We start from the raw sequence: 27,470 nt of genomic DNA, 5'->3' as shown, positions 1-27,470 counted from the left end.
GCAATGAAATATCTGAAATCTCATACCATCAATAGGAAAATCAATTGTCATTACTTCTGTATTACTCTTTTGGTCGTTTTGTAAACATAATACTGTTATAAGTTAAGTAGGAGACTACTATTTAACTCTGTGTATGCGGTATTGATAATTAAAGATATTTATGACATATATTTCTAATATCTATTGCAGCATCTGGCAAATCATCTTGGATTAAACCGCCCACCGAACCTTGTTATATATCAAGGCAGTTTCAGACTAGGATATACTTGTGTACAGATGCTGCCGTGAAAGTCAGAAATTGAACTGGTAATCATGTGTGGTATATGGGCCATCTTTGGTAGTAACATTGATATGTGCTCACATTTTAAGGCAGCGTATAAAATAGCTCATCGTGGTCCCGATGCTTTCCGATTAGAAACCATTTACCAAATTCCTTCGTGTTGTCTTGGATTTCATCGCCTTGCCATCCTGGACGTTCAACATGGAATGCAACCGATGAGAGTTTCCCAGCATCCTCACATTTGGCTTATTTATAACGGGGAGATCTATAACCACCAAAACGTAAGTCAAACTACAACTTTATATAAATGTTTCTGAATTCGTTATTCACAGCTTCTGTCTTTCTTGGTGTCATTTTCAGATTGATGTTCAGCTATCAACTCTCGTGGAAAAGACAACTTTTTACCCTGCAAAATCGTGGTGTAACACTTCGCGAGAGACAGAGACAGAGAGACAAGCAGACAACCAGACAGATGGGGAGGGGATAAAGAGAAAGACAGGGTAGACAATTAAACTGATATTTGATAGAGATGGAACTACATATCTGATAGATATATAGAGGCAAAAACGATATAGATCTCGCAGGAGACACAGACATGTTTACCAAAGAATCAACTTCCTCTCACTCAACAATCTTCAAACATTGTTACCTTCTCTTTGTTAGTGCTTAATGTACAATTATTAAAATAAGTATGCTTTCAACATACATCGTATATTTTACAGAGGATTTGATGCTAAACTCTACTACAAACCTGACAACCTTTATATATTATCATATGCTTTTCATTCGTCATTATATATGTTAATAGTGTTGGAATGAAACATACATACAGCTGTTACGGCATCTTTTGTCAAACAGATGTGCTGATGTTTTCAGAAGGTAAATGATTAATTTATTATGTAAGTTATTACAACACCAACATACTATTAGCCAGGTAACACACAGCGTTAAACATATATTGTAACAGATGATGGTCGTATTATCAGGTGAAAAAATCACATCAGAATTCCATAATCATGATTCTGGCTAAGTATTGGTCATCTTTATGTCAGGAACTGGAGTTAAATACAAACCAGCTACACGATTTCCCGCGTGGTTGCTATGGTAAACAAACATGGAGGACGTTTCTTTAGTTTTTAGAACGAACGAAGATTGTGAAGAAATAAAGATGGTTCTAGGAATGCCATGGATCATTAGTTATTTCGCTATCACCGATATGGACATCTCCTATGATAAATCATAAAGTTGAGAATATTGCGTTTCTGAAATTACGTTGCTGTTTCTTCGGGTTCACAAAAAGACATGATTGTATGCAGAGATACAATCTTACTGTGCCACGGAACGAATAGTAGACAGTTCAATTAATTGGATCTGACGAATAAGGTTATGACACATCGTCATGATCTTAGTCACAACACTCACATAAAACACACCTAATGAAGGAGTTCTATGCAAAAAAAACAAAGATAATTTTCATTTGAAAATCGAAGCAACTGGCCATATGTTACCATTTTGGATTAAATTAAAAACGGGAAAATGTGTTAGGCAATCATCGTATTGAATGTTGTACTACAGTCACAACATGAACCACACGTAACAAAGAAAGAATTGGTAAAGTTTGCAAAAATATGTGTAGAATTAAATACGAAATATTTCTGGTAATAGTATAAATCATTTTTCAGATTTCATCAAATTATCTATTAACTAATGAAATCCAGGGTCTTTGGTGTTGAAAGCTTTTAAGATTAAAGAAGGTTTCAAGAAAACAAGACTGTACATGGATTTGCTTAGTGTGGCTTTTTACAGTATGTCTTATAATTATCCATTGTAAAATAAATTTGAATTTTCGTCTCAGTTTGTAGGTGTAGATTTTATAAGTATGCGGTGTTTACCCGTTTACCACAAGACTACGCATTTTTTTACTGAAACATTTAATTGCTGTTGGTCTGTTACACTCAGTATATTGTAATCATTACACTGTCAGGTCTAAATGCATATAAATACTGTTTAAACAGTAAAATTATGATTTTGATTTTGGAAGAATATAAGTACTAATATTAGGACATTTCAAGATTCTAAGGTCTTGGTAAACCAAACCTTGTTAGAAATTGGTTCAATCAACTAAATTGGATAAGAAATATAGTTTTAACTGAAACATAGTTTCAATAAATACCTAAGATACTCGTAGGAATTGAAGTCTACTGCACTTTAGAGTCGACAACAGGGTAAAAGATAGTACAGGATGCACATCATTCCCCTCTCACACAAAGGTACCCTGGGGAAAATCATACTTTTTATATTCCTGCCAATTAATCTGGTTTATAGCACCAGCGGTGTCCAGATTGTCTTGTAAGATATATTGGATACAGGGGGAAAAATCAAAAGGAAATGTGTAATAATGTTCTAGCTTTGTGAAAGCTGAAGAAGAAGTACAATTTTAAAACCCTTAAAGCAATAATACACTTTTCTTCTAAAATTAAGTATCCTGGTATCCGAGCAGCCATGTACATCTTAGACTACAGTTTGAGTGTTTGTATTATTAGAATATTACGCCTATGAGCACAAACAGAAAACAAATTTGAGTATACATACTATGAATTAAGCATACTACATTTGAAAGAAATATTTTGACGAGCTACTTTTGTCTTCTATTTATCCTGCAACTTTGATAGAAAATCAGACCATTGAAACTTAAATAGTTTTGTTGTTCTGTCTGTGTTTACCTGACGTTGACGTTACGCTGAATGTTGCCTGATGACAGACGCCAAAGTAGTTGCCCCGCACGAAAATTAGTTCCAAATTTCATGGGATATAACAGCCAATTTATGAATGTTCATTACAACAAGTAAAATCGGTTATTTCAGCAACTATCCATATTTCTAAACGTAAATTCATAGAGTTATTCTGTCCAATAACCGCACGTATTTTTTCCGTCACTATATGTTGCAGACGTATTCCACCAATGGCTGTGCCGTTTGAAGGAAAGAAAATATTTAACTGGAAATATGTATGTAATAATTCCAAGTGTAAATGTTAATATTGTATATGATACTGACTGTTTATTCTTTCAGATTTTGATATTGTACAAGATATCCAGGTCATGCATTGGCCATGAATGTATGATGATTCGAAAAGACGAAAAGCTCACAAACTTTCTTTGTTTTATAGTATAACAAAACAATTGTACACCTAATTTTCTCTCAGATTTATTGCCAGAGGATATTGGAAATCTAGTTTTATACAATGTACGAAACGCACTCTTACTAAGACAATTCCGACTTCACCAGTCGCAATATCCATTCCTTCCTTCTACTACAAAACTTTGGAATGATCTAGGTAACAACATAAGATACTCTCCTTATGTCAATTCTTTTGAAGATTAATTTTTAAAAAATCGTTATCTAGTAATCTTAATCTAAGCGAACAAGTAGCAAAGTATAGAGCTAAAAATAAGTATTCTTCACTGTCATCTGAAAAATCGAGTGAGCACTCTGAATTATGATCGTTTCATAGCAATTCTGATAGGATATGAGTACTTATAGATGTCAATGTTGACATCCGTGTGAATATTCGTATAATTTCTTTTTTACTTGTCCTTTATATGCTAATTTCCGAAATTCACTAAACGGAGAATTAACATGGTATGACAGGGATAAAAATTGTTGACATACTCTGTAACGTTGACATACTATAAAGATTGTGAAAACTGTACAGTATTTACTAAATATGATATTATTAATTGTCTTATCGCTTCATATTTCGCATTGTAATTGTTAAATCATGTTAAATTGGTAAAACCTACAGAAATCAGTTGTTCCACATTAACGATCAGTTTTACTATCTCTATAGACATTCCTTGGGAATAATTTAGCCCAGCAACAACAAATTAGACTTCATATTGATTTCGTAAACGACAAACCTCTATGAAATATTTACATTTGCACATCATCTCACCATTCGCTTGAACATGGGAAAAGGTCGAAATAAATATTGATAGCATACATAGCAACATATGTGTACACATTTTGCATTCGACAGCGTTGCAATATTTTATTCTGCAAGTTTATTTTCAATACACAATCAGTGGCAACCGGATTGTTATGACAAGGGAATGATATCATTCAAACATGCGATGTCCAACTGGTGCCCTTTAATAATTCACTCTACATTTCCATGTAAGAAAAAAGAAAAAGTGAAACCCGACAGAACGTCCCCATACAACCTCGAGATATATTTGATAAATAATACAATATATTCTAGAACTTTAACGCTTAATAAAGCCATGGCACTAACCTGTTAATTAATGGTTTCACAATACATCACGACAAAAACGCACATGGGCACCGCCATTTTTACTTCACCCGGACAAAACATGCGGTACGGAAAGAGTTAGGTCTCGTAAGCATCTCCTTACGTTCTTATCATCGTTCTAATAAACCTGTGTTAACAATCATATATCTTTATGCTACAGATATAGTGTCAGATTACTAAGCAATGGTGTATATTTCTACAGTTTATAATTTTGCAGACAGCTTAAAACCCATGTAAAGTTAGATGACCAGCACGAGATACAACAAGGTAAACAAAGACGCCCTTAGTAATTTGTCAGTAGTAGACATCTGATTTTACCTGGTGTGTTACCAGGTAAGTTACAATAGATTTGATGTATTCTCACTTCCAAACACGTTTATTTCACAGCTCAAAGAACAGTTTGGCTTCCAATACGCTACTAATTGTGACGGAGAGGCAATCATCCATCTATACGTCCAAGGCGGGATAGAGTTTACAGCCAGACAACTAGACGGTGTGTTCGCCTTCTGTCTCCTTGACACCGCCAACAGGAAGGTCTACCTCGGCAGAGACACATTCGGTGTGAAGCCGCTATTTCGTGTTCTTACAGCTGGTGGTATTTTATCAGCATGCTCCGAAGTCAAAGGTACTTATCTATGGTGATTATAAAGAAACACATGGTGACCATACCATATCCTCGTCTATCACTGAAAAACCCGTGAGAAAGGAAGAAGGCGCAATGTATGTGTTGTCTTCAAGGTCTGTCGTTACACAATTTTCGTATTTTCTCAAATAAACCTTTCGATAAATAAAACGTCATCAACATGCTAGTAATTCGAGAAAACAGCAAAAAGACCAGCATTGAAATTCAATAAAACTGAGAACAATATGAACAATAAAGATTCCCGTAACAGTTCACGGAGAATAAGACCAGGAGTTCCGGAGGAGTAAGCATTTTTTGCTTCATCGACGATATCTGCAAGGTTGATTATAAACAATGAAACTATTCTCGTCTATCATAATACTAAACACAAATGTTTTCTACAGTTATTATCGACTTGCAATGAACGTCTGGTGTCCGCAAACGCAAGGACAACCTAGATATAGATATTTACATGTATCATGAATTTTAAAAGAACATGTACAGAATGCGCTTACCATATTGTACAAGCATGAAAAAATGTTATAAGTATTTCAAAAAAATAGATATACATGTCCTCTCAGACGTAGTAGTAAGTGCAGATTCATTTGCTGGTCTTTGAATATTTATTGAAGAATATAAAATATAAAACAAATTATAAAATATCTGTTAAACTGACTTTTTCAGGCTCCTTTATTTATGATGGTTACGAGTCTGTCTATAACTGCATGTTGTAATATTTTGTTTCCTCCACAGTTTTAATTTGGGCTGCTAAAGCTTCCCTACTACAGTGAAATTTCACAAAAAAATAAAATAGAATTTATTTTTTCAGGTCTCATGGACATGGTAGACATTTCAGCTCATGTGAAGATTCAAGAAGTAATGTCAGGGCATGTGGAAACATACAATCTTGATTCTGAATTTCGAACTTCATTTGAGAAAATATATCAATTCCATCGCATAGGTGATCCGCCGTTGTACACAACTTTCGCAAAAGTATTAGGTAAATGTGAAGCCTAAATACAATAGTCGACCAATGAAATACATATATTAGTATATATTATCAATGCAGGGGATCTTACGTGTGTGTTATATTGCGCTAACTGTATCCGATTTACAACACAACTGCAGATTTGTAGAAATATCAATACACGCACGTGCAGCATTTAAGTAATGATTTACAGTCACAAAGGTATAATAGATTCATATAATGGAGCGAATTAAGAGATTCAAGTACACGTAAGACTTAAACAGTGCTGATCGAAGAGGCAGAAAATCATAACATCGTTATACAGTTATTTACCAATCCTATGAATCAATACTCACACATGTGTGCACTCATAACAAATAGTTTGTACCTGTTGCATACGCCTGTTCTATATTGCTAATACTATACCAGGCTAGTCTTCAAAAGCATTATATATTACACAGAAAATGACACCAAGGCTAGTATCCGGATTCTTTTAGAAAGTTCCGTTGAAAAGAGAATGATGGCAGATCGCCGAATGGGATGTGTTCTCTCTGGTGAGTGTACGGCAGAAGAGAAAATACACTAAAATATTATTCTTTTTGATCGGTTTTATTATAACAAACTATTTACTTCTCAAACATGACATGATTTATCATTTTAATGTAGAGTTTAACAAAAGTAAATAGGAACGTAGTCTAAGCTCAGAGGTACCTGTAGAACACGTGTCCATTGTTCACAACAGACGTTTGTGGGACGTGGAATGTTCGATACGTGTATGAATCGAAAATGAATCAAACCACCAAGCACGAAAGTGTTTAAACATGATCAAACGCACGGAATCATAAACTCTTATAATTATATTTGTTTAAGATTCCCAGCACTTTATAAATTTCCATTTTGAATAAAAAAGAATTCAACCAATCAATATTTCAATCAAATTAAGTCTATCTTATCGAAACAATACATATGGACATGTTTTCGTCTCTGTGTTATATATATCAATCTCCAGCATGTCAAACTTTCTATTTCAAATTGAAAATCTTCTCAGATGCCCTTGAAATCAATCAACATTTCGATCAAATTAAGCCCGTGCTGGATAGTCCTTGAATTTCATTCTTTTCATATTGTACATATTGTCATGTTTGCACCTCTGCGTTGCTTGCATTTTTATCCATCAGATGACTCTTGCGACAAGGTAGACATCATCGGACATACAACGGAACATAAAATAATCCAACTTCAAACGAAATATATCATTTTGATGACAAGAAAACTGTCTCAATCTTCACCAACCAGTCATCTCCCCAAACCTTGTGTTGCTATTTTTCTTTCAGCCATTGACATCATCTTTTTACATAATAATGCAACTGGTAGCAAGACCTTAAGTATGGAAACCTTCCATTGGAGAGCTAAACATGATATAAGAACTGGTGTTACTACTGTTTGCAACAGGCAAATCGAAATTATCAATTTTTACCATAAAGCTTGATGGAAAGAGTTCGTCATCGGTTTCTTTGTAGAAACAGCCCGTATAAAACTGTTGTTGTAGCAGTCTCTCGTCGCTTTGGTTTTCATTTCTGGACGTCATACACGATGCTCTACCGTTAATATTCTTGTTAATATATTCATTCGAAACATTATCTGTACTTTTTGTTTTTGTCATATATTTTGATAAAGTCTTTGATATATGATGCTTTTTCTGAACACAAAAAAAAACAACTCATCAGTATTTGTGCTGATGTACATACAATAGATGTAATATGCTGCATATTAAAGCGAATGTTAAACTCTATAAAAATAACATATACATATACATTGCCAAATTTGTAGGTGGCTTAGACTCAAGCTTAATAACAGCCTTGTTGGTTAAGTTGGCGAGAAAACGTGATCTAAACTACACAATACAGACATTTTCTATAGGATTGGACGGGAGTCATGATTTACTAGCAGCAAGAAAGGTTAGTTTAACAATTACACTATTACAATAGATTTATGGACCTATAAACCTGCTCTACGTGTTCTATAATGGACCAGGGTCGAATCCGTAATGATTTTCTAGTGCCTCTGCACAACCATTAATAGACTTAATTCTTAAAATTCTAGTCGAATTATGGCTGCAAGGAGATGGTTTTCAGATAGTCAGACAGATAAATATCTAATTTCTACATATCTTACGATATTGTTTTACAGTCTTAAACCTCAAACACAGGTGAGCGACTAAGTGTCTCAATGATAATTAATCATAAGCTTAATAATGTAATGGACAGGTTTTATGTTTAGCTCATAATTATGCACCAATAACAGTTGTGAAATTGCGGAAATAAGGCCTATTGAATATCAAATAGAAACATAAGGCTCATATACAGCAAAACGTGTGACTTTATAAAGTTTATCGGATTGTAATGAAGTATACTGGAGATGAGATAAGATATCGTTGTTATTTGAAATGTGTCGAGTGGAAATTACAATGGATAATGTGATTTTTCTTGTAAATTGAACAGTTGATTACGAGGCAAAAGGAGACTCCAGGTTGACTGCTTAGGCTAACAGGGGCTTTCTAGATCATAAATCAACTACAAGTAGCAAAAACGATTTCTTTTATGATGGATTTAATTCTTTACATTCATATATAATATAAACAAAACCGAAACTCAACGTCCTGCACTGTGTATGAAAACAAAATCATGTATAACTTGAATGTGATGTTTGTTTGTGATACCTGTAATAACAAAAGAAAAGAAGAATGAAATCTAATCACTTTTGGAATGTGATTTCTGCTGCTCACTTGCAAATTGTACGTAAACTACTTATGAACACGTTAGCGTTGTTTGTTTTGTAATATTACAGGTTGCCCTGTATTTGGGAACAGAACATCATGAAATCGTGTTTAGTCCCGACGAAGCAATCTCAGCCATTGAAAACGTCATTTACCACTTGGAGAGTTATGATGCTCCTACCATACGAGGAGCAGTTGGTAAGTACAGACCTTAGAAACAACTTTAATTAATTTGGATGTTTTTTCTCCTAAGACAATAATTATCAGGCAATACATATAAATCTTTTTCAGTACGCTGTTAACCTGTGATTTAGCACCTCTGCATTCAGCGGTAGAAAAAGAACGTTGAATTAACATAGAATAACATTTATTACAATCAGATACTGACGAGATGAAAATCATGTTGAAAATGGAGAATGGAAAAAGGGAATATTTCAGCAATTTGATGTAAATTGATACAACATATTACGGAAATCATTGCGATCGAAATTGAATATACAATTATACATACTGGTGATGACATCAAAATTTAATGCTAGACAGCTCTCTGTTAAATGTTGAATGAAATATTAAGTTCACACATTTTTTGCATTATCGCTATACAGGGCAACGGGTACGTCAGTATTATGAATTCAAAACCAAACCAAACGTACATTGATTAGCTTTCTATAAATTACAAAGGTATGTACCTGCTTTGCAAATACGTGAAGGAAAATACTGATACGACGGTGTTGTTATCTGGAGAAGGAGCAGACGAGATCGCCCAAGGTTACAACCACTTTCACATAGCGCCCTCTGCTGAAGACGCCGACAGGGAAAGCAGACGACTATGTAAAGACATATGTTTGTTTGATGTAAGAAGGGTGGACAGAAACTCCGCAGCATTTGGGTATGTTATTTGTTCAGCATTTCAAAGCAAAAAAAATAACCAATGAAACATTTGGAAAAAATAGTATCATGCAATTGTCAATACAGCGATTAGACTGAGATTTAATCCATCACAAAAGATACACAACAGAATATCAGCATGGATTATAGATTTCACGACGGACGTATAAATATTAACACGGACGTATAAATTTCAACACGGACGTATAAATATCAACACGGACGGATAAATATCAATAACAGCATGTTCGATCGCGTGTGGTCTTAATTGGTAAGTTCAACTGTTTCTACAAATGTAGAACTTCCATGATATGTTTAAAAGAATGTCAAATGTTACAGATTAGAGATACGGGTGCCTTTTCTGGACCATCATTTCAGCAGTTATTACCTGTCCTTGGATCCTGAGTTAAAAATGCCACACAATGGGGTTGAGAAAGAGCTACTCCGATATGCCTTCAAAGACACAGGATTACTACCGACAGAGATTTTATGGAGGCCCAAAGAGGCATTTGCTGATGGCATGGCTTCTCCGACCAAGTCGTGGATTGAGTGTATTCAAAACTTTGTTGAGGGACAAGTGAGTTTGAAATTGCACATACTTTTATTGCTTATGTTATTTAGGCAACAGGACAACGGGAAATGTGAAAGACTTATTGAGTAATAAACTAAATAATTCCGACATGGACAATATTTTTTTTACATTGAACAATAATATTGAAATTTACAAAAGCGATTTGGTAGTATTATTGAAGGTTTGAATATATATATGGCAGTAGAGAAACAAGGTAGAGCGAAATAGGACAGCAATATATTATTTGTTTTTATTGCTATCGAATTGAATGTAGAAAGGTACAATATGTGCAGAATAAATTAAATAAGTAAATATTAACTAATAGAATATGTCTTCATACATTAACGATATTTATATATTTCTCCAGATACACGACTCGGAAATGGAGTTTTATAGTCAACAATATTCCCACAATATCCCTATAAGTAAGGAGTCCTTGTACTATAGACGAATATTTGAGAAGTTCTTTCCAGGCCAAGGTCACCTGATCCCCTACTTTTGGACGCCAAAGTGGTCTGTTGCTTTCAGGAATGTAATATAAAAACAGAAGCATGGTGGACTCATCAGGATGTGATTAAGTATAAATTTCAAAGCTCTCATCATCAATTCTCTGTTAGCCAATGACTATACTATACCAATCCATGACAAGCTCGACTTTGCTAGTGCACTTCTGTGTTAACTTATTCAATGTCGTTATATAAGCAGTGCAGAAGTTTACGTTAGAAAACTATTGTAAATAACGTTTTAACAAAGTAGCTCGTAAAATGAATGTCTGGGAAACGTTTTAATTTCATCTCTTTATCGTGTATGGTATAAGCATTTTCCTTTTCACCTCCTACCATCTTTAGAGTGTAACAGTCACATTTTTTTTCATTTATACAATACTGAAGTCTAAAGAAAAGAAAACATACCACCATATCAACATAATCAAAACTCGAATTCCATAAACCCAGGGCAAACTTTACACGGAGATCCCTTAAAAAGAACAGGGGAAATAAGTGTTCCGGCAGAGTAAGCGTCTTCTGGTTCATCGAAGGCACACTCCATGTAAACCTTGGTCTATCTTAGTAAGTAATGTTTTCGAGGGATAACAAGCTAAACAACAACGGAAACATCGGGTTAACTTACAGGTATCAAACACGCCCAGCTTCATCACCTCAAACATCAAATTTCCTGGCAAGCAAGCGACAATGGTAACAATCAGCGGCATAGCAAATGCTTTTAGGAGTGCATACCTTCAAAAGAAGGTCCTGTAACGACCCCCCGGTAGCTGGCCTTGAAGGGATGGGGTTGAAGCTGTTGGATTTCAGTAAAATATATAGTTTTTTTTTATTATTTACACCAACACATTTCATTCAACCAAAATGAACAAATGCAATAAACGCTGTTTCGAGCGTATGCTTACGCATGCAAGTATACATTATTGTTACGCCACTGAAAATAGTGAATTCAGTATACATTTCTATCCCAAAGTGTATATGATGTTCATAAAGGTTGAGGTTTGACTACTGTTTAATCGTTAATTTCCCTAGTGATCTTATTTATGTTAAATCTAACTCTCCGATTATACATGTCTATCAAATGCTGAAGAGACAAACTTTGACATGGATCATCATAGTACTTGTACATTTAATGATAATTATTTATCAAAGAAATCAAATAAATTGTTTTCGAAAAACTTCAAAATTCGAATCCGACTAAAATATATGATTGTGGAGTATGTGCATAAACACAACATGAAAGCACCAGCATGTGAACATCCTTATAAACAAAACTCTCATTCAATTGAACTAGGACATCCATATAAGCAATGCCATAAGACGACCCCATAATTTTCATCAACTGGCATCTATTGAATCCCTGTGTTACGAGTTTGTCCGTCAGTTGACGACTTCTTTCACAAAATTCATGGTAATAGGAACAGGACCTTTGATATTGAATCATTTGCAAAATGTAAACACTATAGATTGGGGATGCATGGTATTCCTATCTAGAAATTAAAAAAATTCACAATAGGGAAATTGAAATCACATTTATCATACAACGTGGTGGAAAGCGGTCTATGTTGATTTCCTTGTACGAAAACATCGAGATAAGAAAAGATCAAGATAAACAACTGGTGTAGGAGAGTGTGTGGCGTCGGGTCCAATTTCAGATTCTGTTGGGTTATATACGATGAACTTGATCAATAAATGTGGTCTCAGTTATCAATCTTGGTGAATCCATCTTAGTACAGGTTACAGTACAGGTATGCTGGCGTTAGGTGCAAACTACTCAAGTATACGATACAATATAGCTCATGCCTTTGTTGTTGTTTGATAATAATCTTTATGACTAACACTAGACAGATGATTAAGATATTGCAGATAATGGTTAACACGTAGGCGCTTTATAATATGCCTTTTGTCATAGGCTTATAACCAAAGGCTCTTAACCATAGGGTCATTACCACAGGCTCTTTATCATAGGTACTTTACCATACGCTCGTCTTGGTCTTTCCGGGAACCCATCTTTTCTGCCACAATAACATCCAAACAAATCTTCTAATCATGAAATAGCATTAGGTATGAAGATAATTTTACACAAGTTTTCATTTAAGTGGGATTTATAAATTAACTCACGTAGAACTTGCCGTGAGTTTAGCAAATTTAAATTTCGTGTTGGGTTTCATCGATATTACATAAAAGGGAAAAACTTCAATTAGTTTGTGACATAACGTTGATAACATTCGTAAAAATGACATTCCATTAGAGTACAACCATTCTATATTCTGACAATATTACTTATAGAGAAGAAATTATTGATAGTTACAAAAAAGCTCGAATAAGGTTAAAAAGTCCATCGTTCACTTTGAAATTATGTTCGCACTAATACGGTATTATATTTCTGCTTCTATGGTTACGGTCAATTTAGAAACATGTGACTTTACTCTTTATTCGGTTTTTATTCACATTTGTAATATATGATGTAATTAATTTGAACTGTGTCTTCCTAATTATGTGTATATTGGGGAAGCACAAAGAGGATAATGGATAATGATTCGTAATATACTTTAGCGTAATTCACATGGGGAGGGGGACCGTGCTATTATTTATCACCGACAGGCTGACACGGCTAATGGTTAAGCCGGGGATTTTGACCTTAGGTCAATGGGGCTGTCAAGGCTTCAGGGCTATTCTTACGTAAACTTATTATTTATGCGTATGGTTAGGGAATGTCTTGTCGGGGTACGAGAGAGTTACTCTGTGGAGGACAGACGGGTGGGGGACTGTCTCCGGATACTTAGTCAATTAGCTAAGGGTTTCTCAGTTGTTGATCTGTATTGATGTAGTATGTGTTGTATAAAGTGTAAATAAACCTGTAAATTTCCACTGACTCCGCTGATATATATCCGCCCGGTCACAATACAATGCAAGTTTGGCTTATCTATAATGGAGAGATTTATAATCATATGAATGTAAGTTTGATATACAATGATTTCATTGACCCAACGTGCGCTGAATTGTAGAAAGTAGATAAAATGAAACAAAACCGGATGTTTTGATGTGAAGAAATAATAATGAAATAAACAAATTAAAAAGTAATATGAAATACTTAAATAAGATACCGTTATCAAAATGCATAGAATCGCGGCCCATTTTGTAACTTTATAGCAATCATAATTTTCATCAACCTGCTTCTTTGAAACCCTGTGTTACGAGTATGTCGCCAAGATGACGATTCTGGCACGAAAATTGTGTTAATGGGGGAAATCTATGATAAGCACGAATACTATTAATGTCAATGTCTTTTACGTTTGGGGGAAACGGTGGTCTAAACCATTGCTCCAGTGCAAGATAAAAGTGAGCTATTTCACACATTTGTCATACAATCAACTCAAATTTGCAATAAATATCCAGTCAAAATTTGATAAATCAACAACCGCTTGGTTCAACAATATACTCGAATTATAAAATATTCTTTCATCATATTGTCTAGGAAAGTAAGAAAACTCAATGTTAATCCTGAAAAATATCTCTTCCTTCAAATTGTATTTTGACTTCCCAGTCCAAAGATATCGCTTTCTGTTCTGTCATTTACATTTTTTCCTTTTCCGAGTTCATTTTGCTTTTCATTCCCAAACTCATCTTCTGGAATGGTGGCATGATTGTAGTAAAATGTGCAATGTCGTCATTTCCTTCAGTTCTACCAGGTAGAATTCGTGTGTTTCATGTATTATTATATTTGCGCACTCGGTATGTCACTTGTCAATCGACATTAAGTTCCACATTTCCACCTTCACCGACCCCATTCACATTGTATGCTGATATGTCCTTCGCCATGGCTTACCTGTTGTGATTGAAGCTATATTTGCTGAGTCTATTTCTTGGGTGTATGACTTTAAAAAGTCTGCTTTTGAAACTGAATTTATGTATAATGATGTTACAAACTCTATTCAAATGTAAAAAGATTCATGCTAAATAATAGGATTATTCAGATTTATCTTCATAACCCATTAGCTATAAAAGAACCAAGAATCCTGTCACTTAGCTATATAAGCAGGTACAAGTCGCATAATTACTCTATGTTGTTTGAAGTTGATCATATTTCAAAGCCAGGTGGTGCAAGAAATGTTTTCATGGTACGTATTTCATGGAAGCTTTCAAAGCAATATTTTACAATAAATTATATCATCAACCTTGTTTACAAATATGGTTGTAAATAACAACCAATACCTGTCCTTGTTTAGCATATAGTTGATCGAAGATACCGCAAGTATAAAAACCATTTGAGTGGATGATATATATTTATTAGATCATGTCTGCTATGTATTGCAGAATACCGTTATGAATAATCAACGTTGTTTAAAATAAAAATGCAAGAAAAATATATATAACCTATTATTGAATACCTTTTTCCTATCATTGAATACTTAACATACCGCAGATGAATGGTTTTGTAAGTAAAAAACACAGATTTAGTGGAGATCTTGTCAAATATTGATTGCAGAAGAAAGTGACTAAAGGAATATAATGTGACTATAAAGTCTGTAAAGATACATTTGGTATAGGTCTACATGCCACAGACACTTCTGGTTTGATAACAGGATATATCTGATGTATTTTTACCTTTTGTTTACAGATGTGTATGATCCGATAAGATAGACGTTTTATCTAATTTATTTGGACATATGGACGACGCTGAGTAAAGTATGAGATTTTTAATCAGATTAATTGACGATATAAACTAATTTGTTCATCAGATTCACATGATAGATCGTAAACATCACACGATAACGAGGAGTGTAAATTATTAGCTTTTAATTATAATCCAGTCTAAAAACAAGCAGGCAACTTTAGAAATATCTTTAGAATAAAAGGCGTTTGCAATATTTTCTTTTACGTGAGATATAGTCGAATGGGTATATATGACACACATTTTTTTTCAAATCTTTAGTTGTATACATGAGTATATGCTAAATTGTATATTTATTCGTGTAATCCAATGTTGTTTTAATGCGATATATGCAAAAAACGCTATATATTTGATAGCGCCTGGCTCATTATCTTCGTTTATTTTCTATCGGATATCTGTGTCAATCATTCCAATGCGTATTACTCTGCCCGATGTTTTATTTGGAAATAAATTTCTGTTTTATCTTATTTTCATTTGAATAAAACACATATTAATTCTCTAAAATACAAACACTAGTATATGTTTCAGAATATGCAGTATCGTAAATTTAACTTAATTCTACCGTTATTTTGATTTTAAAAGACTTGTTAGTGATGCTGCGGAACTTAAATTAAATTTGCCCATAATACTACATGCGCCAAGAGCAGTGACGTGGTCAATAATATTTCTCATTAACAAATTTCCATCCTTGATATGTTTTGAATTTATTTGGACAATTTCCTCTATTTACAGACTTAGGAGTTGTACTAGATTTTCGTTTCTTGATAAACTTGTTTATTTGTAAAAATAAGGATGAAGACATGATACAACTTTAATCAATACATCAAAAAATCAGAGTGATTTTCAGGAAATCATAATATCTGGAAATGTATTTTTAAACGAAAGTTCCAATTTCTACGCTTTCGCTCGTTTTTACTATTAGACTAAAAGAACATCTTCTTGTTGTGAGTTCATAAATATTTATTAAGTGATGCAACTACTCGTACACTGTCCAATAACTCTAAATCTGTTTTGAACCAATATCACTTTCCATGGCTGCATTTTTGTGCATATATTCCCAAAAACAATTTAGACCTAACGACTCAAATTAACTCGTATAACTTGTTGTACGTGATTCACTGGCCGTATGTCCGTCATATCATCAGAAGTCAGAAGCACGGCAGACTTGTTTGGATAATCATTCAGTGTAACCAACAAGAACATGCCATGTTTTATGATAAGCATGGTGATTGTGATTTTCCAGTTCTGATTTTTCATTTCGACATAGTGATACTCCTTCACCTTTCCTATATTGTGGTGTTTAGCCAGTTGATTCGGTATTTTAGTTCATGGGAACAGTGCCACGATTGCTATCCAATATGTGAACAGATGGCATACAAAATCACAACACATGGTCTTCAAAATTGCACTTAATATGAAGTAGTTTTATAATGCTTCCTGGACGCCATCCGCCGTGTTAACCTCGGTATATCCAAGTAAGTAATGTCACCTTTTCAAATTAGAACAAATGAGAACAAGGTATACAACGGAACCAACAGGAAGACTAATGAGATCACTACGGCGACCATAAAACTTAATTTTCATCAACCCGCACCTTTTAAACTACTCGAACATGCATTTACAATATCAAACAATTACCATGATAAAGAATATCTACTGTTCGCTCTTAGCCCGTTCAAACACCTTCTGTCCATGAACTCTCGAACTATGTTATTTGTCTAAGTCAAGTATATATAGAGAAACGATTATGTTCAATATGGTGTTACAAAAAGACACTGAAAACTATTACAAATTCCTTCGATGTTTCTACTGTAAAGATACGTAATGAAGCTTGATGTATTGCACTAAAATATTTCTGCGCTAACTGTTGCTTCTGTGTATTGATCATATAAAGCAACTGTTAATGATGCGCCAATGATGCACCAATTTATCGTTGTGCTAATTTGCGTAATAATAAAAAATGATAATGCGTTATGATTAGAATGTGCTGATTTAAATACGCAAACTCTACGTGATCAAGAAAACGTGGGGTAAATATCAAATATAGTTAGAAATATACAAAAAAAAAAATGGTGTACTATGTGCTCTTATTTTTCAACTTGCATGGTGACAATGGTTACTGGACTCCTTGATTTAAGACTGGTCGAAAATACTGCTGAAGACAAGCTGGCAACAATGGCATGAACCACATCCTTTGGGTTTCTGTGGACTGTCGCCATAGTACACACGGTTGGCCACCGATTCACACTTATTTTTCTCCGCCTCATTATGAAATCCGATCACTTTCATAGTTGCATATTCAACTGACGTGTAATGAAGGCATTTCCATTGACCTAGATACCAAGACAACCGTTATACACCTCACTAGTTAACCTTTATTAAATGTCTTCTTCTATCATATCATATTATATAATGCTTGAAGATAGTATCGTTAGATATATAGGCAGACAAAAAGTAGATTTTCGATCAAAAATGTTGATCCTTATCGTCAGCTAGAATTTTCTCAATTCTTTACAATAAGAAGATAATTCCTATTCTGTTTAAAATTCGTAAAAAAATTAGAATTCGTACGGTGACATACTTTGCGTGCATCAATTATATCACAAATAATCAAAACTTGAGACTGTAAACGATGAACTATGAACTTCAGGATCTAATTATTTTCCCTATTTTTAACATAGATATTGCATAAACGTTATAATTTCAAATAATACTCACTTTTCAGGTAAGTCAAACAAATGTACTCCTTTCCCGTGTTTGAAACACATTTATCGTACATGGAACAATCATGTTTATCGCAGCCTCCACTAAGAAACTACAAAACAAAACAAAATAAAAAAGATATATATATATATATATGTTTGTTCTGTCACATTTGCAACAGATTTCAAAGCCTTATTTTCAAGTTTATGATAATAACATACAAGATCCAAGACGACGATTCTTTAAATCTTATATATGTCATAATTATATCATATTATTCTATACACTTTCAATGCTCAACTGATTTATTCTAATTTCAGTTTTTTTTTCTCCATTTCGATTTAATTTAAATGACGTTTGTAAAATGTTACTCTACTATGCCCTCAAATTATGATTAGGATTACACGCTGTCTGATATCATATTCAATCAATCAACACACGCTGTCTGATATCAAGGACCCAATTAAACAATACACATGTGTTATAATTAAGACCCTTTTAAACAAAACATGCTGTCCTATATCTAGGACCCAATTAAACAATACGCGCTGTCTGATATTTAGGATCCAATTAAACAATACACGTGTAATATGTACGATTTAATTAAACCACACACATTGTTTTCACAAAAGTGTCCAACTTAAAAAAACAAGCTGTAAAATATTTGAATGCACATTAGAACATTTTGCGTAGGATTAGTTTTGGAAAATTGGCAAACATTTGTCCCTTTATATTTGTATTCATATAATACTTTATTTAATTTTGTGAAATTAGACAAAAAAACCTGCTTAAAACAAATAATAGTGTTAAGACCGAGAATATATCAAATATTCCAAGAATGTGATCAAATTTCTCTTTCAGGTTATTCATTTTACATGCATCACATTCCTTTAGCATGGCGTTTAATCTATCTCAAGGCATTATCTTTTTTATTCAACTTGATCATCTTTCTTGTTTGTTGTACTACAAAATGTTAATTGAAAAGGTGTTTATATATCACCAAGATATTTTGCACCAAATGTTCTGAGATGGTGAGACAAAATAAAAAGGACTTGAAGAAAAAGTTATCTCTGAAGGATTTTGATGATTCAAAAACAAGAGTTTTAAAGCAGTAGAGTACTGAACATCAAAATATATTAATATAGGAATAATTATGTTGTACTGGTCATATGTGTGATGGGAAATTTCTGATATCCATATCCCTTTCCCCCAAATAATGTATATCAGAACTTTCGACGTCAACATGTTAAACGTAACCCGTTAAGTGAATTCATATCTGTACTTATATCCAGTACTTATATAACAGTATCAAAGACTGAACTGCCAATGTTTCCATTTCGAACTTCGTCTTTTTTTTTAGGAATAGCATGGTTGAATAGTTAACCAATGCCCCAATCGAATATAAATACCATTATGATATTAAGATAAATGTTTATCATACAACAATGTGGTTCTGGGTGACGCCTAGACATCATGACTGTGTTTTTTTTCTGCAGTTTATGTTGTTAAACTGACAGTATCAAATTACTATCTCTGCAGATCATCCATCCTCGATACTCTAGGAGTTACGATCAACGTCGCTCACTGCGCCCCTGGAGCATGTCATGAAAAAAATGTGAGTGATGCAATCAATGTGGTTCCAAGAGAATAAAATGACCAATCACATGCCGTTACGTTCCTTTTGAAGATTACAAAGGAGTGACACCCAAATTCAAAGCCATTACAATATACCGCTATACGAACTCGATGTACACCAACGGATCAAACTAGTCTTTTCGTCTTCTGTGCAAGGTGTTTCACACGAAACGTTCACTTTTCCAATGGAATTTTCTAAGGGGGCAAAACTGATCACAACCCTTGGAGTATCGAGAATGCAGGCAATTGCCATTACCAGTGTCTTTCAGTGAAATATCCTGCCACACTGGTCCTTATATATAACAGAGTAAGAAATTCACACGGTTCTTAGTACTCAAAATTGTGAATTATTGGCACATATAGAATATAAAGCATAATCTGATATTTACAAAATATTGCCAAAGTTCGAGAAAAAGTGATCATTTCGACTTGCCAGGTAATTCAACTGGTATGCAATTTCGAAAATATTTTGGTCACACGAGAGAAGAATTACTCAGATATAATTTTGAAATATTAGGTATCTATTTTTTGTTATCATTATCATTATCATTACGAATATAAAAAGGATAGGTCTACAAAAATTATTTCAAGATCAGCTATGGAACATTCCACAATATTAGAATAACTTATTGAATATTCCGAGAAGGTAGAATACCTTAGTTAATATTTCGGAATAACAGAATCAATGTCCATGAATATGCCACATCATAACATTTTTAGTTTGTGCAAAGGTTGGAATGGCAGACTTGTTTCCGATCACGTGTTTGACTACTAGTTCCTCTTTGCGACGGTAATAAAACGTTTGTTTGACAAGAGTGCAATAAAAATATTTTTTCAAGGAAGCGATATCCCTTGCACTATGGTGGATAAAAACAACAAGAACATAGAACGTGTCAAAATAATCATAATCCAAACTCAAATTCAATAGAACGAGAACAAAAAAATGAACAAACAAACACAGGTACAAGGAAAATAGGATCTGCAGCTTCCATTACTGCAATCGAGTTAATTCCCTTGGTATGTAACCAAGTGAAGTGTAATGCCAATGTGACCTTTTGATGGTTTGTGTCGTAGAATTATCTCCCCTTTAAATAACTCTCCTAATCCAGAAGATGTATTCAATATTGAAAGCGTATGTATTATCCATTTTTTCATAAATATCCCTACAGTTGTACAAATTGATGTTCAATTTATATTTCAATTAAGAGATAAAGTGTGTTGGAACCACACGGTTTTGTGTCTCGTGATCGGAATAAGGCATTGGTTATTTGATTCTTATTTGATAATACAAGGTAGTTAAACCATTATTGTGTAGTTAACATGTAACTTGTACAGCTGGTTTGGTGTCGCCACAGCATAAGTTTATGTATGCTTATAATTAACGTTCCTTCTATGAATTATATTACAGATTTTCTCTTCATAAATCGAGTCAAGTATATATATTGGAAGTTATGTTATCATATTCAGTGAATAAGCTATTTTTGTCCTTCGGTATACATGAGTTATTGCTTTAAATAATATTGAAAATAATGTTGCTATGGTTATTCGTGCTTCTTCAGAATGAATAAAACAGATATATGCAATAACAATAAAGGAAAATATATTTGATTTAATTCATTTTGATATTTCTTACTGACATATTAGTTAATCTATTAATACGAGTACAAAAAATAAGAGCATATTTTAGATGAGATCGAAACTTAGTCTTCAGTATGTTTGCATTGTGCTTGATCTTGATTGCCCTGTATTTTGTATTTGTAATCCGTACGGTGTTAGTCAGAACAAAAACATAAACAAGTCAGTCATCACGGGGACACATTTAGTTATCATAGTTAGCATGTTAAAAAAATATTGCCAAACTTGACGAAGGTGGTTTCAACCAGAAACTCGATAATTTTTATGTTTTGATTTTTGATATTAAATCTTAATATTATATAATGATATACAGGTAAATGATCTGGACTCATGCCCGTGCTCTAGCATTGATGTCGAAATATAACGAAGTCGATGTTGGTCATCTTCGCTCCATGAAATGTCATCGACAGAAGCATAGTGTCATTACTATATGATATGATAATAATGCTAGGATAAATAACTGAATCCTCGAATATTATAATCATTCAATGAATATCCCGCAACATTAGGATCAGTCAATGAATGTAACCTAATTTAAGGATATGTGACAGATTACTCAACAACATTAGGATCAGTCACATAATATTCTCATAGTTATGGATATATTTCCTTATAGTCCACAACATTAGGATCAGTCACAGAAAATTCCCTAATTTAAGGATTTGTAACATAATACTCCACAAAATTATTATCAGTCACTTAATAATCCATTTTAAGGATATACATCATAATACTCCCCAATATTAGGATCTGTTACTGAATATTCCACAATTTAAGAATATGTTACCTAATACTCCTCATCATTGAGATCAGTTAATGAATGATAAAAAACATTAGGATCAGTATTAATATTGTAGTGATATTTCCCTGTTAATTAATTGCTGTTCATTTGATCATTGGCTATAACGAAAATCACAATTAATGTGTCTCTTTGCAGAGATGTATTACACAGAGGGATTAAAAAACTGCCTTTATCTCTGTGTAGGGCTGAGTTTAATAGCATTACTATAAATATTTTTCGTGCGAGTTTCTTTTGACAAATAATTTATATTTTTTTTTTAAATCTATAAAACAATATACACGGTTAAGCCATCTACGACTGCAGTTCTTTACTTTATTGTATATCAGCTTCAATCCGAAATATGACGAAAATCGTCTTAAAATAAATCTCTTTAAAACAAGAGTATATTTCTGATTGATTCATGTAAGGTTTTTTTTATACCAAGTTCATGTATTAGTGATATATTTGCTACGAAAATGAAAATAACCTTTCATTCAATAAGATGCTGTATATGCAAACAAATGCAAATAAAATTGCATGTTTATACAAATTAAAGAAAATCAGCCGCCTCTTAAATTCGAGTTTTTACGACATTCAACTTGCCTTTGGAACGTCCATAGAATCAACATAATACATGGTGTCCTTGACACTGACATCAATGGATGGGTCCGTGATGGCGCTGTGTTGATGTAGATAGCATTTCCCTGTCACTACGTCGAAGTTGGTCGACTTACACAGGTTGAAGTGTATACACAAAACGGCACACGCGTGAAAAGAAGGGAGGGATTGTACATGAAATGATTCTGGTAGGAATATTCCTCGGGTAAAATTCAGTGTTGACGGATTCGTATCTCCACATGGGGTGCCGGAAGTGTATTTTAAAAGGATCAAAATTACAAGGCAGATCATATTTTAATCAGTTCCTATGTGATTGAATAGAGTCGTTTATGGAAAGTTACTATGTCCAAATTGATATTGCTCTGGAACCCTTAGTGAATTGTTATGTTCACACGATGTGATCTCGATACCAAGAAACAATGTCGTTTGAAAAGCCAATGACAGGGTGGGATTCCTTATTGTCTCTGTAGTTCCCGTGTTAAAATAAGAAAACGGAGATTGTTCAAAAGACACACAAGTGAATAACACCGTTCAAAACAAATTAGGATTTAGATACAGTAGAGGCAGACAATAAAGTAAACTGCATCACATAACCGTTTCGTCTTTTTAGGACTCCTCAGTGATGCCATGGGACTGCATTGTGAGGTTTAAGAAATTACAAAGTGAAAAATCATGCATCATGCATTATTAATTCTCCTGGTAGGTAGAGCATGACCTATCGTCATAACAAGTTAACATTTTACATATATGTCTCTCAGAACATATCTCTAATGATGCGATACAAGAAATTGTGAAGGATCGCGTTTTTGCCGCCATGCAGTATAACATTTAATATTTATAAGCATGACGTCAAGCGATAACCATATACGTATTATATATATAAGATACCATTTTTTGCATCTTTTGCATTTGATTAAAAAATGAAAATTCAAACGTCTATTCTGATAGTAAATTCTTCATTTTTGTTTCGAATGTTAATGAAAATGCATGTCCATTTTCATACCTGGATTAAGATCATTTCTATCGTTCTATCGATCTAGGCCATGCTTTACAATTACCATCCGTAGGAAAATCTAATATTGTCTTATTTATATTGTCAACAACATTGTAAAACATTGTAACTATTGTTTGAAAAGACACACTTTATTATTGTAAATAAACATACTTAAGGGCGTTATTAAATGTCAAATAGATTTCGTCTCAGAGTTCTCTGGTTTGACAAACAAAATAGAAAAAAATGTTGTATGCTTCACAACATAGAGTTGAATTAAATTTTTGTTCTGTTGAATAAACTCCGTGTAAACCTTGTTTTCCATTTTTGCAATAACATATCCCATCTTCTTCATATTGTACCCTGAACACTATGTGGATTGCTGTTTAGATTTCCTCCCTTTTTTCCTAAGTGAATTCTTTCAATAATAGATCTCTAGGAAAAGACTATAACTTAAAGTTAAATCACTTATATATTTATACATTACTTATAGTTCATTTATTACCAAATCTGATGACAAAAGAGAAAAAGATATGTAGAACTCTAGAGAAAAGACAGGAAATATGGAAGTAGAATCAATATATGTTTTTATGTTTAATATACTGTTAAATGAGTATTCAAAATGATTTCATTTTGCTTGTTAAGACAACTCAAGATTTCTAAATAAATCGCTCACGATACAATTTTAAGCGTAATTATAACATTTGAAAAACACTACAAAACATCTTCAAGAGGATGTCAACACTGAAAATGTTTATGATTAATCAATTTAGGATGAAATAAGACTTGGTTTAGAGTGTTAGGCCCGTTTTTGTTAGCCTGACGTACAAGACGTTATTTTTTGTCTCCAATAAGTTACACTTAAATTTTCCACTATAACAGGATTCGTTTTATTAGCTATCATGTAGGACATTACAACGCAGAAGCCATGTTTCTCTTGTGTGTTTGATGACTCAAAACGTGTAGTGAAAGATCGTTACTCTTTGACAAAGTACACTTGCCTACATTTCGTGTTCCGCATACCAATAGCTTGTAAAATATAACTGGGTCCTCAGTTTATGTCTAGTGTCCCACGCAGAATGTGATAACGGGACATGAAAGAAAACTCACGGAGATTGCAATTACATGGTTTGTGCATAATATTGTGTTAAAAGGAATATTAAACCAGAGACGTTTTTGTGTTATATATACAATTATAATTTAATTATTGGATGAACTCTTTCATGTAATTGATTTTTCAAATTGATTTAAGCGTGATATAAGTACACACTTGTACTGTCGGCGATCGCGGAAAATGTATACCTCCTGATCAAACAAGTTTTATAATTATCAACATGAACCTCGGTACAAAGGTGTATTACTATCATATCAACAAAACTTCTTTGATATCGCTAACTTCTGTGAATATTTTAGACAAAAGTGTACGAAGAAATACAAATGAAAAGTCGTTTATTTGTCATTAGCTTAACAGCACACATGATAGACAATAACATAAGCAAACTAAAATGTAATTTATTGAAATAATTTTACAGAAAAAAAATTAAATATATCATTACATAAACATGCAATAACATATGACACTGTCATTCAATTATAAGACAAGCAAAAGGGATAATACTTGTTTATGTCATATTAGATTGTACAGGAACATGTAAAACACATGACTTGAAAAAAACTACTATAAGCAGTTAACGCCTCCGACGTGTTGTGAAACACAAGGACTGAGCATCGAAACGTCCTTTAAATATACCACTAGAAATAGCTAAATAATACAACTTGGTTTACTTATCTAAGAATATAAACCACACTTTAATGAAACGTGGTAATATTTAAGATGTTTTCTTTTTTATTCCTTGTTGTTTTGCTGCAATAATCATGTTACCTTTAGGAAATAAAAAATTGTTTAATAGAAAGAAATGTACAGAAGAGCATTGACGATTATAAATGAAAGCAAAATATAAATGACAAGAAAGTAAAGTAAAATATGCAAATTGACTACAAAGTACACTTTTAAAATGAGAATAGAGCTAAAAACAGGAAAGAAAACTACTCTACTGATTTGGGAATGATCGCCCTGTTGTGTTTTGAAATTTGCGAATGTATATCGATGAAGCTTAAGACGCTTAATCTTCCAGAACACATTGTCTTATCATCCTTTTCACTATTGCAGGAGTTTTCGAGAAAAAAATCGTTGTTTTGTACATTTTCCCTTGGTATCATCGAATCTTGGTTGGAATTAAGATAACAATGTTGTTATTTCAAACAATGTACTGCATGCAATGTAGATCTTAAGCTTATTACGTATGATCACACTGACCAATTGTTGTGCGCCTACAATTCTGGGATTGACCAGAAAATGTGGACCGACAATTTGCCATCTTGGATTTGAACAATGAAATTTTGTTTTCATTCTTTTTTTTTTAATGTCAGGACAGTTTTTTCTTATGTCATTTTTTTTTTATTTTACTGTCGCAAATTGCATTATACTAACGATGCGTATGAATAACTTTAATACAGTTATTTGCGACAGTGAAATCCTGATAAACCGTCACATAGGGACATTTGTTGCTTTTTTTCCCTAATCAACTCGTTTTGAAAAATTAGTGCCGTTTTTGGACATCATTTCAGAAATATTGTTTACCTTCCTCTTCATTCATAACGCCAGTACCATTGATTTATTGGGGTCATTTACATTATCGATACTTGTATATATATGTATCAATGTATTACTAATTTTATTCGGGCCAGAACTGCAAATGAGAAAGTTATGTAAACACTATATCGTGGTTATACGATGTTGTATTGTATCAAATTATCCTTGACTAACCAAAAATGTCATGTTAATCTAACTCGTCTTTCAAGAACATTAAAAACATTTAAGCTAGATTGTATTTGCTCTTTTTCCATCGCAAAAATTGTATGTTTGCATTTTACATAATAAGCATTCTACCATTCTACCATAAGCATTCGTTGTGTCCAAAATAAAAGCGAAAGGCTAATAGGGCCAATAGGGCCTGTATCGCTCACCTGTTTTAATCGTTGAAACATGACTTAAAACACTTCTATTTCAGGCCTCGCTTTTCTGTTCTAAAGGAATTCGATATACTGTTGATACGAAAGTAAAAACTCTTCACCCAACAATGCTTCACATCAAACTTGACAAAAATGAGTCAATCCAACAGAAGAAGGATTTTAGGAAAAAAAATGCTCTAGATCCACTATTTGGCCCCGCCGAGACTAACTAGTTTTTTCCAGTTGATCGCGTTCATCCAAGCATGCTTCTGACAAAAAATTGGGACAACATTCAGGTATTCTAAACTTTACCTACTGGGCTCAAGTCCTCCCGCACTAAGGCGCCTAGAGCAACCCAGCTGTTAATATAAAATTGATCTTCGTTCGCCTAAGCATGCTTTAGACTAGAATCCAGGTATTCCTTCAGGAGGAGCAGAATTTGAAATATTTGCTCTATTTCCCCTATTTAACCCCGCCCCGCCAACTCCAGGGGGATGAGACCCAC

General features: G+C 33.5%; 1 protein-coding gene across 1 annotated transcript; it reads left to right on the top strand.

Annotated features, from left to right (window-relative positions):
* Positions 1-312: 312 nt before the first annotated feature.
* On the top strand, positions 313-27,198 carry LOC132546625 (asparagine synthetase [glutamine-hydrolyzing]-like). Its single transcript, XM_060210346.1, has 10 exons — positions 313-561; positions 4,979-5,216; positions 6,043-6,213; positions 6,642-6,734; positions 8,011-8,138; positions 9,028-9,154; positions 9,638-9,845; positions 10,184-10,421; positions 10,783-10,947; positions 27,025-27,198. The coding sequence occupies exons 1-10, from the start codon at positions 313-315 to the stop codon at positions 27,196-27,198; spliced, it is 1,791 nt and encodes a 596-aa protein (XP_060066329.1).
* Positions 27,199-27,470: the final 272 nt, after the last annotated feature.

This window comes from Ylistrum balloti, unplaced genomic scaffold (assembly GCF_031769215.1).
Source record: "Ylistrum balloti isolate Yb309-2 unplaced genomic scaffold, AGI_CSIRO_Ybal_v1 Utg369898, whole genome shotgun sequence".
Lineage (NCBI taxonomy): Eukaryota > Metazoa > Mollusca > Bivalvia > Pectinida > Pectinidae > Ylistrum > Ylistrum balloti.
The sequence above is the reverse complement of the archived record's forward strand: the minus strand, read 5'-3'. Positions and strand labels throughout refer to the sequence as shown.

Bases quoted from the DNA above. Each gene is read 5' to 3' on its own strand.
- LOC132546625 (XM_060210346.1), top strand. From the start codon at position 313: ATGTGTGGTATATGGGCCATCTTTGGTAGTAACATTGATATGTGCTCA. The intron at 5,217-6,042 runs GTACTTATCTAT...TTATTTTTTCAG, and splicing joins AGCATGCTCCGAAGTCAAAG to GTCTCATGGACATGGTAGAC. The intron at 8,139-9,027 runs GTTAGTTTAACA...GTAATATTACAG, and splicing joins ATTTACTAGCAGCAAGAAAG to GTTGCCCTGTATTTGGGAAC.